This window comes from Apus apus, chromosome 5 (assembly GCF_020740795.1).
Source record: "Apus apus isolate bApuApu2 chromosome 5, bApuApu2.pri.cur, whole genome shotgun sequence".
Classification (NCBI taxonomy): domain Eukaryota; kingdom Metazoa; phylum Chordata; class Aves; order Apodiformes; family Apodidae; genus Apus; species Apus apus.
This window is the reverse complement of record NC_067286.1, coordinates 22942203-22955850: the sequence shown is the minus strand read 5'-3', so window position 1 is coordinate 22955850 and position 13648 is coordinate 22942203. Positions and strand designations below refer to the sequence as shown.

The following is a 13648-nucleotide window of genomic DNA, read 5'->3' as shown; positions in this document are numbered from 1 at the left end:
GAAAATCATCTGCAGGCTTTTATATAGTAAAAAATCAGAACCAGCTGCTTGGTGCAGAAGGTTAATTAATACTCCAGTGTTTCTTCTTAACAGAGGTGGGTTCAATCAGTTAAACTTTTTTTTTTTTTTAAGAAAGAAAAAACACAGTAAAACTTTGGTCATCTGTTTCTGTATAACACAAATTCCATAGAAATACAATCAGAAAAAGAACAGGAATAGCTATTTCACCAGAATTACATGAAAGAGCCTTGCAGATTTTTTAAGACCTTCAGCATTTTCACCACCACCACCGTCACTAATTTTAAGGACCAGTAAACTCACACTAAGTTCAACAGAAATAGAGAAGTGTATGTGCGTGTGTGTGTGCATGCACACATGGAAAATAAATAAATATATAAACAAGCTAGCAATTTAGTGTGTGCAACAGCAAAAGTTAAAAGTTCACATTTCACTGCCACGACATAAAATGAACTGCTAGCTATTCTGCCAGTTGTCATAAAATATATTAGCTTCATCTGCGCAGGTTACCAACACAACACACACACACTTGAACACATGTACACAGAATTATTCCCAAGTTTCATTGCATATACCTTTTAAATGAGAAAAAACAAATGCACAATTTGTTTTATGATCAAACGAATTTACTTACCACAGCTGGGGGATCATTCCATTCTTCATAAGAAATGGCAGCATATGGGTAAATTCTGTCATTGATAATCTGAAGAGTGGCAAGAGCAATTGCTTTCATCGATCGAAAATATGCTTCCCAAAACCACCTTGCCTGTAAAGGGAAAGAAGCTCACTTTCACAATGCACTGATCCAGTACTTAAGAAACAATTTTGGCTTGCCATATACAATCTGTTCCATGCAGTCTACAAGTCAGGTGAAAATTAAATTAGGAGGCATCCTTACTGTAGCTAGAATATTTCCATAGAGCCTGAAGGCTTCAAACTCCGCCCCACCTCCCAGAAAAACAGAATTTACAACCAATAAAAAGAAGCAGCAGCATTACTTTGCAAGTGATTAAACATAATGTGAATACTGGAAGGAAGAGGTTACTTTCATACTTTTCCCTTGTTTTCCTCTTGAAGAACGTCAAAACCAGCTTGACCACAGAGAAGAGGAAATTGCTGTTATACTCAGTTTTTCCAAGGCAGAGAGAAATCCACAGTGCAGCTACATAGCCAAAGAAAAGCAGTCAGCCTAAAAGGTGGAACTAAAAATTCACCTTTTAATATCAACATTAGGGACAGCTGCTCAGCTAGTGAATTTCAGTACCCATTAACCCCACAAAACTAATACCTTCCCAAGCCTTCCAAAACCCAAATATATTATTTATACAAATAACTATTAATGTTTTTACACGAAAGTACATGCATATGCCAATTTGTTACAATCATTAATCCAGGCTAATTTACAACACCAGCAATATAAAACTGCTGAGAGGAAGCATTTGATTTTCTTATACACAGATACGCTGAATTTCACAGATGAGTTGTTTTAAAGCTAAGGTCCTGTATGGCAAATTTTAATCTTGTCCCAGTTGCTCTCTGTAAGACAAATGCTGGAAGAAAATCGAGGTTTTGGAAATGAAAATGTTGACTTATTTTTTCTCTGTTACAGACATACACATACTTCCCAAAAGCCAAGAACCATCAGATGATCCTGTAGGACCCCATGCAACCAGGAGGAAAATATGCTTTGCCAATACATGTAGTTCAAGTGTTTTGGCCCAAGAAACGTGAATCTTTTCAACTGAATTTTTCTTCTCCAGCACCTTGAAGTGTCCAGAAGGTAACTTAATTTGCAGGCTTCCTATAGTTCAGTATCAATATAAGAGTATGTGTTTACATCTAGGTCGCAGAACAACTGAACAAAACACATTTTTTCAATAACTGGAATGTTAATAAGCTTTCAGAACCAGAACACAACTGAAGAAAACATACAGATTTGGGTGCTATTCTACTCTTGCTATGGATTCCTTTAACAGCAAAAAGGCTCTACAGACAGGATGGTCAGCTATAAGAATATTAAATAATATTATGTAGAATATTAAGCTACTGAAGGAATATCAAGCTTTTGGTGGGACAGACTTTAAGATGAATCAAAAACACCTCTCACTTAGCTGTTGTTAACAAGTTGGCAGTGTGTCACACTCTGCAGCTCATTACATTTTAATAGAAGAGTGATCCCTACCTGTACAGTTCATGCTGCAGCATTCCTAGGCTAATTACAAGTGTACAGGAAAGATTACAAGTAGAGAAAACGGAAATTCACATCCAAACTTGCACATATTTATGTGTATGCTACCCTGTACTTTACTCTGAATGTCAGCTATGGGATTAAGAACTCAAGACCTGTTGCTGAAACACTGGTCCTAAAACTCAGCTCAGTGGGTAGTTTGTATAATAGTTTCTTCAGAACAGTTCAGTTAAATACTTATGATGAAAAACCAACTAAAAAGGCAAACTAGGAGAGAGACAAGCGCTCTCTGGAGAGCTACTTTTATTGTGAGAAAACATTAACAGCCATAAGCCTTACTACTTTAGAGTACCTCAACATTTTATTAAGGAGACTGATGAGTATTTAGAAAAATTACACTTCTCTGAAGCTTGTCATCCAGAAAGAGTGCAAAGCTATTTCACTCCAGAATGGAATTGTTTCCTTGTCCTTTCCTTGTTTGTCTCCCTGGTAGGATTTAGCTGGATAACATGCCAATTACCAAGAACACAGGAAAAATAATTCTGTAAACAGGTAAGAATAAATAATGTCTGCCTTCTTGAAATACCAAAAAGACACCAAACAAAGCAAACACCACATGAGAAGCAAAGACTTAAATATTCATTTTTCCATGCCTCCTTTCTTAAAAATATATTATCCAGAGGTCAGTAGCAACTGTTTTAAAAAGGAAACCAGAAGCAGACTAAGAATTAAAATTGACCAGAACACTGAACTTCCCTATTAAACTATCCTGACTAAACAGGAGTAAGAACACATATTTAAAATTTTATTTCCACATTAGATAATAGTTTAGAAGCACTGCTAGAAGCATCACTAAGTAGAAGAAACTATTTTATGCAGCCTTTTAACATATAACTTTATAAGGTAATTAAGTAGCTATTAATTCTGTGAAATACAGACAGGACTGTGTATTATATTGTCATTAAATGAACACATTCCTGTACAGTTCTAATTCTAGAATTATTTATTAATGCTGTAATACCTGCAAATATCTAGTTTCATAATAATCAAAACTGGTCTCTTCTTCTTCAGAAAAACTAGGGTGGACCTGATGTATTCTCTACTTGCTGTAAGAATATTTGATATGTCAGGCAAGATTACACCTCTATACCAGAAGCAAAACTGGCAAAGAGGGCAGAAGGAATTTACTTCTTACAGACTAATATTTATGTAATTATTCTTTTGTAAAGAGCTAGAAAATGTTCCCACAGTTGCTTGTAATTTTTTGGAGTTGTGTTTCTTTAAGGCAGAACTCAAAACCTTCCAAGGGGATTTGAAGGCTCCAAACAGATGTTTCAGGGTCTCATTACTTCCTCTCCACCTTGTTTGCTTTTATAAAGCAGAACTGATTAACATGGCTTGCTAGTGTCTGCTGCTCAGCATGTGAAGTTACTAAACATTCTGGAAAGTTTTCTACTGGGGAGATGTATGTCAATTCCATTTGAAATATATTTTCTACTTGGCGTGGTTGAAAAGCTTATGTTGGAATACAACTAACACCTAAGAAGGATAAAAATACGCTATGTACACATTTGGGATACAGGAGAGAAAACAGGAACAACAAGAAAAAGGAGAAAGCCAGATCTGTTACTGACTCCTATGCCAGCTTTCTTATTATTCTTTCATAGTTTTTATGAGCTGTCCATTTATCTTTTCTGTATCTACAAATTCTGAAGATTAATGGTTATATACTCAAGAGCAGATTTAATACACTGGTTAGAGTTTGTAAGGTATTGCAATTGTATCATACTACTTAGAGCTACCCGAAAGCCTTTAAGGATCTTGAAATAAATGATCCATAATTACAGATCTTGTCTTCCACATTGATTATACACAGTCTACAACTATTATATGGTCAAGCTACCATTCCTTTCAACTTGAACTGAAATTAACTTCTAGTACTTCAATAGTCTGCTTGATGAGGTTTCAGAAGTTTCTCAGGAAACACACTATGTAGATTACACATTTGTAGAGAATGCTAACCTTGTATACACCTAAATCACGCTTAGGTTGCAACCAATCTAAGTTGTATAGAGGGATCAAATGTTCTTTGTACAACTGTGAAAATAACAAATGAACACATGTTAACCTATGGGATCTTCTTCTGGAATTGCAAACAAGTATTTAACAAACACAGCTTCCCTTTTAAATTTCTAGATAAATAGAAAATCTAGGACAGATCCAAGCATTACTTTCTGTAACACTTTTACCAACATGTGGAAGAGTCAAATACAGATAACCGAATTATCTGAGTATGAAACACATCATATTACTGGGTTGCTCAATGGGTTGGAATTGTCTGGAATCTCTTGTAATACAATAAATTCCCCACAAAATTAATTTGCCTGAATTCAGTTTCTGCAAATTTCACAAAGCCAGGACAACTCACCATGGAAGCCGAAGATGGAAGGAATCTGAGATCAGACTCTCCCCTCTTTCCAAGGGGTGAGGTCTGCAGAACAAGGTCACAAACATGGTCATGCCAATCAGTAGCTCTAAGTTATTTCTCTTCCTTCCTCCACATCCCTGTTTCAACTGCTGCATCCTCACTAGATTGGCCACGAAAACCCACCATTTTTGTAATGGCTAAAATTGCTTAATATAATGTAGAAATATTATTTTATCTCTACAAATATATATGCACATTTTGAGGATCATTATCAATATCTGTAAGACAGAAGAAAAGGTTTAGAAACTCTGTGTCATTTTCTTCCTTGAAGCTATGGGAAATTTTGCTTTTCTTCAAACAAGTAAGCAAACATTCAAATTCAAATTTTAATTTCACTAGTTTTTAGCTCCAGATGGATGACAAAAAACCTAAGCTGACAATATTAATCACATACTGATCCAGGCAAGAGCTCTGGATGGAAGCATTTGCAGGTATTTTCACAGAAGACAATAGGCAGCAGCACACAGTTATAGGGTAACCTGCTCACACAAAGTAACATTTATTTAGGTAAGGTGTTATTTTCCTTAGAAACAAACACACTTGGGGCCTAGTATCTCTTTATAAGCTCTTTACAAGCCAGCATAGCATCAGGTTACAAAGTCCATTCATATAATGTTTATAAGTTCTAGTGTTAATGCCACTAATGGTGCTCCGGTGTAGACTGCAGGAGAGATCTATGTAAATCTTTTGAACACTTTGTGAAAATAAAAATGCTAAGCATGAGGCAAGAGAAAGAATACAGTCTGTAACACTTAGATCAGGAAGAGTCTATGAAAGGAACCTTCTGGCCTCTTATCACAGCCCATGATTTGGTGGGAGTTGGTAAAGGTAGCAAAAGAGGAAAAAACAAGATTCGCAAGAGAGTAGTAAAAGTTAACTGCCCATAAACCACGACTTCTCCCAGCTTTTAGGTCAGGCGCCATGATGTTGTAAGATTTTGCTCCACTGCAGGAGTTCAACATTTCCAAAATGCCTTGAAAAGGTTTATGAGGTTTTGAAATACAACCATTTTCACACTGACTGAGGTGACTCTACTTAAATGCTTTCCGTTCTCGATGGCTCTTCGTGTTCTGGTTTTTATTCCCTGACCAGATGGGTTAGGGAAGTCTGGCTGAAGAAAAGCATGAGGCCTTGCTGCTTCAGCAGCACTAGCCTGGAAGCTTGGGAATCTTACTTCTAATCTTGGTTCTGCTACTTATTTACAGATGAATGCTTGACACTCATTTGATTGCTTGTTTCTACTTAAGCCTTTCAGTAGTATGTGTAAGATTCACCTCACAGAGTTTTTCTGAGACTCAACTGTTCTAGACCTTTCAAATTCTAGGCTGGACAGAAGAACAGAAAAATACAACTTCATCCTCTCATTATTTGTAAAAAGAAATCGAATATTTAGCTAAACAATGCTTCTGAAGTCACTGTAGCAACCCCTTTGCTAAGATGTGTACCTTCAGTAGAGATATAAAAGTTATTAGAAGAAACACCTACAGCTCTGGGCATGGAAGTTCTTCCACTAAGACCTTCAGGCTTTAAGTTACATTTGATACCATAATATAATTACATTTTTTTAAGTTACTGAAGACCTAACAAGTTATTGCTTATCAAGACAGCTACTACAATTGGCCACAGGCAACACTCCTCATAACCTCTTTCCATTGTGTAGTAGAATTAGATAAGTCTACTGACGTTCAAGATAAACTGAATTATTATTATTATATCTCTGCCCCATACGAAAGATGCATATGAGGATAGCTGATAATACATAATAATCAGATAGCAAGCTTGAGGTCTCAAGCCCTCTACTCCCCTGCTTCAAGCTAAAATGGAACAGAAGACAGCCTAAGTTCCTCTTCTGGAGTAATAAGCATTTTATAAAAAGTCTCCCAAGATTCATTTTGGGTTCAGACCAAGAACCCTATAACCTCCAACTCCCACATTTTTCTGCCTAGAAATTGTAATCTGCCCCCTTTTTCTGGACGACCATACTGTTTTCATAGCTGGTTCCATGTTCCAAAAACTTCCTTGCCAATCACATATACTACTTTTAGTATGCAGTTCTGCAGCAAAGATGATACCAGCTGGGTCAGCTAAAACCAGTGCCATCTTTGTTTCTTTACACAAGCTTATGAGAAACCCACAGGAGACTTAATATTATTAAGAATTAGATAGGAACTTGTTTCCAGAAAGTAAGAATAATCTGGGTTTACAAAAAAAGGTTTTAGGATCCTTAACAATATCACACAATGAAAACACATAAAGCTGGCTGACTCAATCTTCCCTCTGTAATCAGTGAGAAAATATACGGTAATTTAGAAAGAAATCTTAGAGCTCTGGTACCTTAAAATACCCTCTGAAAAATACATTCTCCTCTTATTAAGGGAGCATGAGAAGACAGAGCAAGTGACCAACTGTGGGCCATGATCTTTCTTTCCTTTAAAACCACATCTTCAAAAATAATTTCAGGGCCCTTTCATTTACCCAGAGAGGCATGAAGATTTGAAATGAGAACAATCAAGAATGTAGGATACATTTTTCAAAAATAATTCATATGGAAAAATGTAAGATCCATGCTTGAAAATCTAGCTCACTTTTGGGATTCCATTGCAATTACTCAAAACAGGAGGTAGCCTCTTTAGAAATGGCAATCAAATAAAAATTAGATTCTTGTCCCCCTATACAGACTACTATGTAGGAATTTAAAGAGTTAAATCAATGCAGTACTGGTAACATTTTACTAACTTGCTTAAAGTTTAAGAGCTTTCTATAAAAAATGAAAATAATTCAGAAGATTACAATCACCTTTCAAAATTGACCTAAACTATGGTTTGCTTCCAATGGCACATGAGAATTTTAATATTGCTCCTTCAACTCTTGTTTCTGAGCTATGCATGATTCCTAACAAAAGCTCTGAAAAAAATTCACCAGTTTAACTTACACAACTTACAGGAGTGGCCGGTAGAGGCATATCCCTTAATTTCAAGACACTTCTGCAGGATGACCAATCAAAACAAGAATTTGTATCATTACAGTCCTACATTTTAAGAAAGAAATTCTAGATATTCTAGACATTTTGTGGTGCTGTTTTTTATTGTAATTCATTCTCCAAAAATATCTCCTCAAAAGTAATGTCGTAGGTAGATTTAGTCACCCGGCTCAATATTCTCCACTGTAGTAATTTCAGCCATGAAACAAGCAACTTTGTCTACTTCAGATGCAAGAGTGTGAAAACTAAATTTTGCCGCTATCCAAATTTCTTTTTTTTTTCTTTCTGAAGCTGCTGATTCATAGGGGACAGAGGTCAGAGTTCAAAATGCTAGTCTTACTCTTCACATACCAGCCACTTGGGAGTAACTCGCTTCTACTGGCTCGCAGTTTTATTGCTGTAAATTACTTCACAAATGCTGACTCATGAGAGCTAAGGGTAAAGGAAATGTTAGTGCAAGCTCAGATATTAATCTTAAGTTTCTTGCTCTGCAGCCTGCTTTAGATTCTCCTCTTTGGCACTTTGAAAAGAATCACTTGTGTAAATGATAGTAAACCATATATACAACAGCATGTACTATGTAGAAACAAGAACGGTTCTTTGAAACATATCTGCTAAAGTTAACATTTTTAGTCCGGTTTCCACACTTTCAGATAATCTGTGGGGTTTTTCGGGTTTTTTTGGGTTTGTTTTTGTTATTGTTTGCCTTTTTAATGTTTTCATCTGTTACAAGCATGAGCCTTTCTGCTTAAAATCTGTCCCAAATACATGAAACAGAAGCAGCTAATTTTAACAGAATTTTAACAGAATAGTTCTCATTCTTTCACACTAGGTGGTAACATTTTATATGGTTTTGAAATCTTGCATTATTTTGACCCCTAAAATACAGACTTACACTATTTCATATTCCAGTCACAGTACCTTAGTTTTAAAAATAACAAAAACATAAGATTTGAATAGATTAAAATACCATTTAGCACTGGCATTCTCCCCTCCCTCCATATATTTCTGCACCTCAAACTTGTGTCTTTGATTAATGAGCATGACAACTTCACAGCTCTGTTGCAGTAGGCAACACTATGCCAGCCAGTAAACGTGACTTACTGCCCTGGCACACTTCAAATCCACTGGCAAAATACATTTCAGTTATGGAGACAACAAATATGTATTAGCAGTACAAGCAACCAGGAACCACCCTTAGGAATACTGTTGCAAAGCTCAGGGACAAAACCAGCAAGTAAAGGAGCAGGATGAGAAAAAAATTAAAGTTTCAGAAAGCACTAAGAGCTTTAAAAACACATCATGTAAAAATGGCTACCATTTACTGAATTCCCATTGCTTCCAAAAGGGCTTTCAGTTCTGTCTTCCTATTTACAGCCAAATTACATGTATTGACACCACAGAAATAATATAGCTGTAAGAGAGTAATATGGACCATACTCTGGCTTCCAGATAGTCGTATCTATATAATCATCGTTGGAAATGATGTAGAAATACAAAAAAATAGCCCCCACACTTTCCCTCCATTTTCCAGGAATTTGTAGGGCTCTCTAATTACTCCAGTGTCACCGGGCTGTTACTGTGAAGAGGCAGGTACACCCAACCTGAGGAGAAGTCAAAATTACTGGGATTTGTACCATCCTTTTAATGTTAAGTTTGTCCTCTACACACTCCCTGTTAACCACATGAAACCAGACTGACAGTGAGCTACTTAATTTATCACTGACTCAACAGCAGTCCAGAAAATAACTGAAAACAAGTATGTGCATGTAATTGCAGAGAACATTCAACTGCTATATGACCACAAGTCAGGGGGTGGGGGGACATTTTAGCCACATTTCTTGACAAATGATGGACAGCCCCTGAAACTGAAAGCAATAGGTTTCTAGTCCCAGGGGTACTACCTTCAAATATGTCTATGTTCTCAGGGTAGATCGGTTTTCCCTGCTGCAGGCATCCTGCTGAGAGGTGAGGTCCCAAGCAAAACACAGGAATCTGACTGCAAGCCTTTGAGGTGGCAGGATCCAAGGGGGGTTCAAAGACAAGGCTGGCTGGTGGGCAGCACCTCTGAGTATTGCAGAGGTTAAAGGTTAGTAAAGCAGGAGCCACTGGCCAATAAAACAGTGTTTGGAGAGCCCACTCTACAGATAAATTGGGGATCTGTTTACACCTTTCCCAGCTTTCTGAGTTACACACACTGATGCTTCCTACTGTGATCTTGTCCTATGTCCACCAGCATCTCCCCTCCTCAGCAGCTGCCCTGCTCTGTGCTGGTTGGCTTTAAAACATGGCTAAAGGATGCTTGGAAACTTTTAATCAGCATCCAGCATCAAAAATAAATAAATAAAAGCACAACTGCTTTTATTTGTGTCAACTGCTGCAACAAGATCTCTCTTGTTTTTGAGATTTCCCATGACTGCTACACTAATGCTAGGAGAACAGAAGCTTAAATTCCCTTGATTAGAGAAGCCAAACACTAAGCAAGCCCAGTGTCAATCATACACATGAAAGGACAGCTTTTTGAAGCAAGAAAAAAAAAAATCTAGGTAGGGTTACCGCCATATTATAGCAGTCAAAAATCAGCCTATACCTCAATTTCAGAGCTTAAGTTCTGCACCAGGAAGAACTTGCCCTTTTGATGAAGAAACAGTTTGCTCAATTTCCTGTAAGCTGTATAGTTCCATTTTGTATAAGCATAAACATTCCTATACACACAGTTCTCAACATTGACAACTTTAACCACAGACATTACTGCCAGCATTGCTCAAATACAGATATATTTTACTGACTTCTACAAGGATAAAAGCTGAATGACTTACAGCCATTGGGGTTTTTTCTGTATCTATGGGAAAAAACATAAGTCTGGGACATGGTGCTGCTTTTTTCCTCCACATCTTAAAAATAATTTATTTTAGCACAGACTATGTAAAAATACCTCATCCTTCATGACCCAAACTGTGCATGGCTGTATGGCTGATGAAATAGATAAGGTGATTAATAATTGCTGATTGGGACAATACTATGTGGTGGTCACACTGCGATGGAACAGGACTGAAAATAATTATATATTGACAAAATAATTGGTAGACATCAGCAAGAGTTATTTATTCTTGGCAAACATCTGAAATAGCATGCTAAAGAGGAATATTCTTTACTGCATGAAGCCAAATTTTGTAAAAAAAAAAAATAAATTAATATCAAAGATAAACATCAAAGCAGAAGTCCTTGCTACCCCAAAAAAAGTTGACATAAGAAGTAGTTTTCTCTCTCTTTCAACACATACATAGCATGGACTTTGCAATAGATGGAACTCAGGTGTCAGGAGATACCCTGAACCATTGGCTGCTAAACACAGGAGATTCCCTGAAGCTCTGGCTACCAAAGCACAGATAGTAACAGATCAGAAACAAAGTAAGTGGTGAGAGGAAGAGCGCAGAGCCTGAGCTTGGTGCTGCTAGCTTACTGAAGCATTTCAGACAGTTAGTTCATGGGTGCTGCACACATGCTCTGGCTTTACACCAGATTCAGGATCAGGAAAGTTCTTCCCAGTGCCTCAACATGTGATATTGTTTTGTTTGCTACAGTGTTGGGAAGTATTTTCTGGTACACTGTGCTGTGTGGGGGAACCAAGATTAAGTATTTTGCGTACCCCTGGGACCAGAAGTCCATTACCAGCTGAGTATGGTTGCAGGAAACTACTTCTTAAGCTTCACTGTAATCTAACAACTTCTATCCATGATTCCCTACTCTATTATTTGGATCCTGGAATATGCACACCTCTATGATCCTCCTCTCCAGAGCATCTGTACAGATTTAAGCCACCAGGATAGATTATATATTCAAAGACAACTAGAGCTAGGTGCCATTTTAATTTCTAAAGAGCAGAGGGGAAAGGACCCCTAGATATAATTTACACTATCTACAAGCCCAAGGACATTACAGTACATTCCTAGCAGAGCTCACTTTTGCATTTGTAACAAAGATACATAATTTTCCTAAATACAGGCATCTAAGAAACTGTTAGATATATCTGCACAATTTACAAAGAAAGATTAAAGAAAAAGTCATCTAAAGATGGCAGACTGCAGACTGTTTTTATAGAACATGTAAAATCTTTGTCATTTAAAGGCCAAATTTTCCTACTGTGTTGTAAGATAACTTATTTAGTCATTAAAAAAGGATCCAGGATTTCTAAATTCCATTACTAATATTATGATTTGGCCTTGTACAAGTTATTTGTGCTTCTATCCAGTCATCAGTAAAATGGATACAAGACCAAGGTGTATTTACTAGTATTTAATACAATTATATGTGAATTATTACAGCAATGCAGTGTATTTGTACTATACAGGCAACTGCTAAAGTTGTAACACCTTCAGTAATGAAGGGCAAGTGGAGCAAGTGAATTTGATGAAGAAATGTGGTGTGGTACAGACTAAGCAGCAGCAGGAGTAGTGCAGAGTAACAAAGAATGAGTGAAACACTGGGAGAGCTAACTGCTTCATCTGCATGAGAGAGTATTTTCAAATATTCTTTCTAAAAGAAGTACATGCTCTTACAATTTTTTTATCATCTGGGTATATCTGTAGTCTCTCCAAGCTGTGTATAGCAATCTGCAAAGGGTAAGCACCAAAAGTCCACTTTGCAACAACATATAGACTCTTAAAACGTAATCTTAAAAGTAATACTGTCTTAAAACAGTGTAATTTCCCTCTTACAGTTGGAGTTTTAACTTTTTGCTGCTTAGAGACTGCAAACCTAGACACAATGACAGTACAACTGCATCCTATAAAATCTATTCATTGAGGTGCTGATTTCTCTCAAATTTTTCAGCTCTTTTCTCAGGGATACCACAAAGACCAAGTACAACAAGCATGAAAACAGTTTTCTTCATTCTGGAAAGCAACAGGGCAGGACAGACAACAGGAAAAAAAATATTCTAGGATAAGGACTCCACAACAAACGAAGAGGGGGATGGGGGAGCAATGAAAGTCTCATATATAAATGCCAAGGATTCTACAACTCCCCTGGTGATCCTGGCAGTAAGCCAGGAAAAAGTTTTGTCTTTACATTGCTGTTTGCAGCAACAAATCTTTCCTCTGGGGGAGGAGTAAGAGGGCTGGAACTAACTTCACTGCATCTGATAAAATGGCAAATTGTCCAGGCCTGACATTTATGGAGGACCCAGAGCTCCACTGAAGCACTCTGGGAGGATTAAAGCAGGGTTAGCCTCTCTAGTCACACTCCTTAAAATGCTACAAATGGTACAGATGAAAGTTCATTTAAATTTGATAATGATGAATCTAAAGAACCCCAAGACAGAAGCTGTCCCCTGTCAGGGAAAGAACTGCAGCTGGAAGTGGAATATTCTCATTAAAAGGACTTGTAAAAATCTAACTATGCTCAAAGAGCTTTCAGAGTCCAGATATTGAAATGAAGTTCCGTTTAACTGGTTAACAAGAACTAAATCCCATATTTTTTTTAGTTATTTTTTTTGTGAGCTGCACCACCCACAGGAAAACTCCACCACCCATTAGCTTTAACTCTATCCAGGACACTTCACTGTAAGAATGGGATGTTTCACACGCTGGCAGTGATTGCCTGGAGCCAGCAGAAAGGCTCATATAGCTGTCAGCAAGCTGATAAGAGTTGAAATTACTCTACAGAGCCCTCTTTAAAGAAGAGCCAAAGAAGTACATTAAATGAAAGGGAGGAGGGGTCAGAAAAGCCAGCCACTCATGTTGTTTTAACGTGGCACTAAAACAAGTCATTGATTTATGCATGTGTCTTCAGATCTCTTTGACCTGGAGTCTGAACTTTTCTTCAGGTCAGGGCTGAGGCATATAGGACATGCATTAGAAAAATGAGGATAGTTTGTTGAGCTATTCTGGCTGTGGGAACAAACATTGCAAACTACATTTTCTACCCATATTCTTTACACTGAATTTACATCCCTTTGTAACTTTTAATTGTC

The 13648-nt window shown here is 37.2% G+C and overlaps 1 protein-coding gene across 1 annotated transcript in view; it reads right to left on the bottom strand.

The window, feature by feature from the left end:
* Positions 1-13648, bottom strand: part of EXT2 (exostosin glycosyltransferase 2) — a 79347-nt gene that overhangs the window by 41759 nt on the left and 23940 nt on the right. The window contains exon 8 of the mRNA XM_051621067.1: positions 653-784. Coding sequence (XP_051477027.1) covers positions 653-784 — 132 coding nt within the window. The remainder of the gene's footprint in view (positions 1-652; positions 785-13648) is intronic.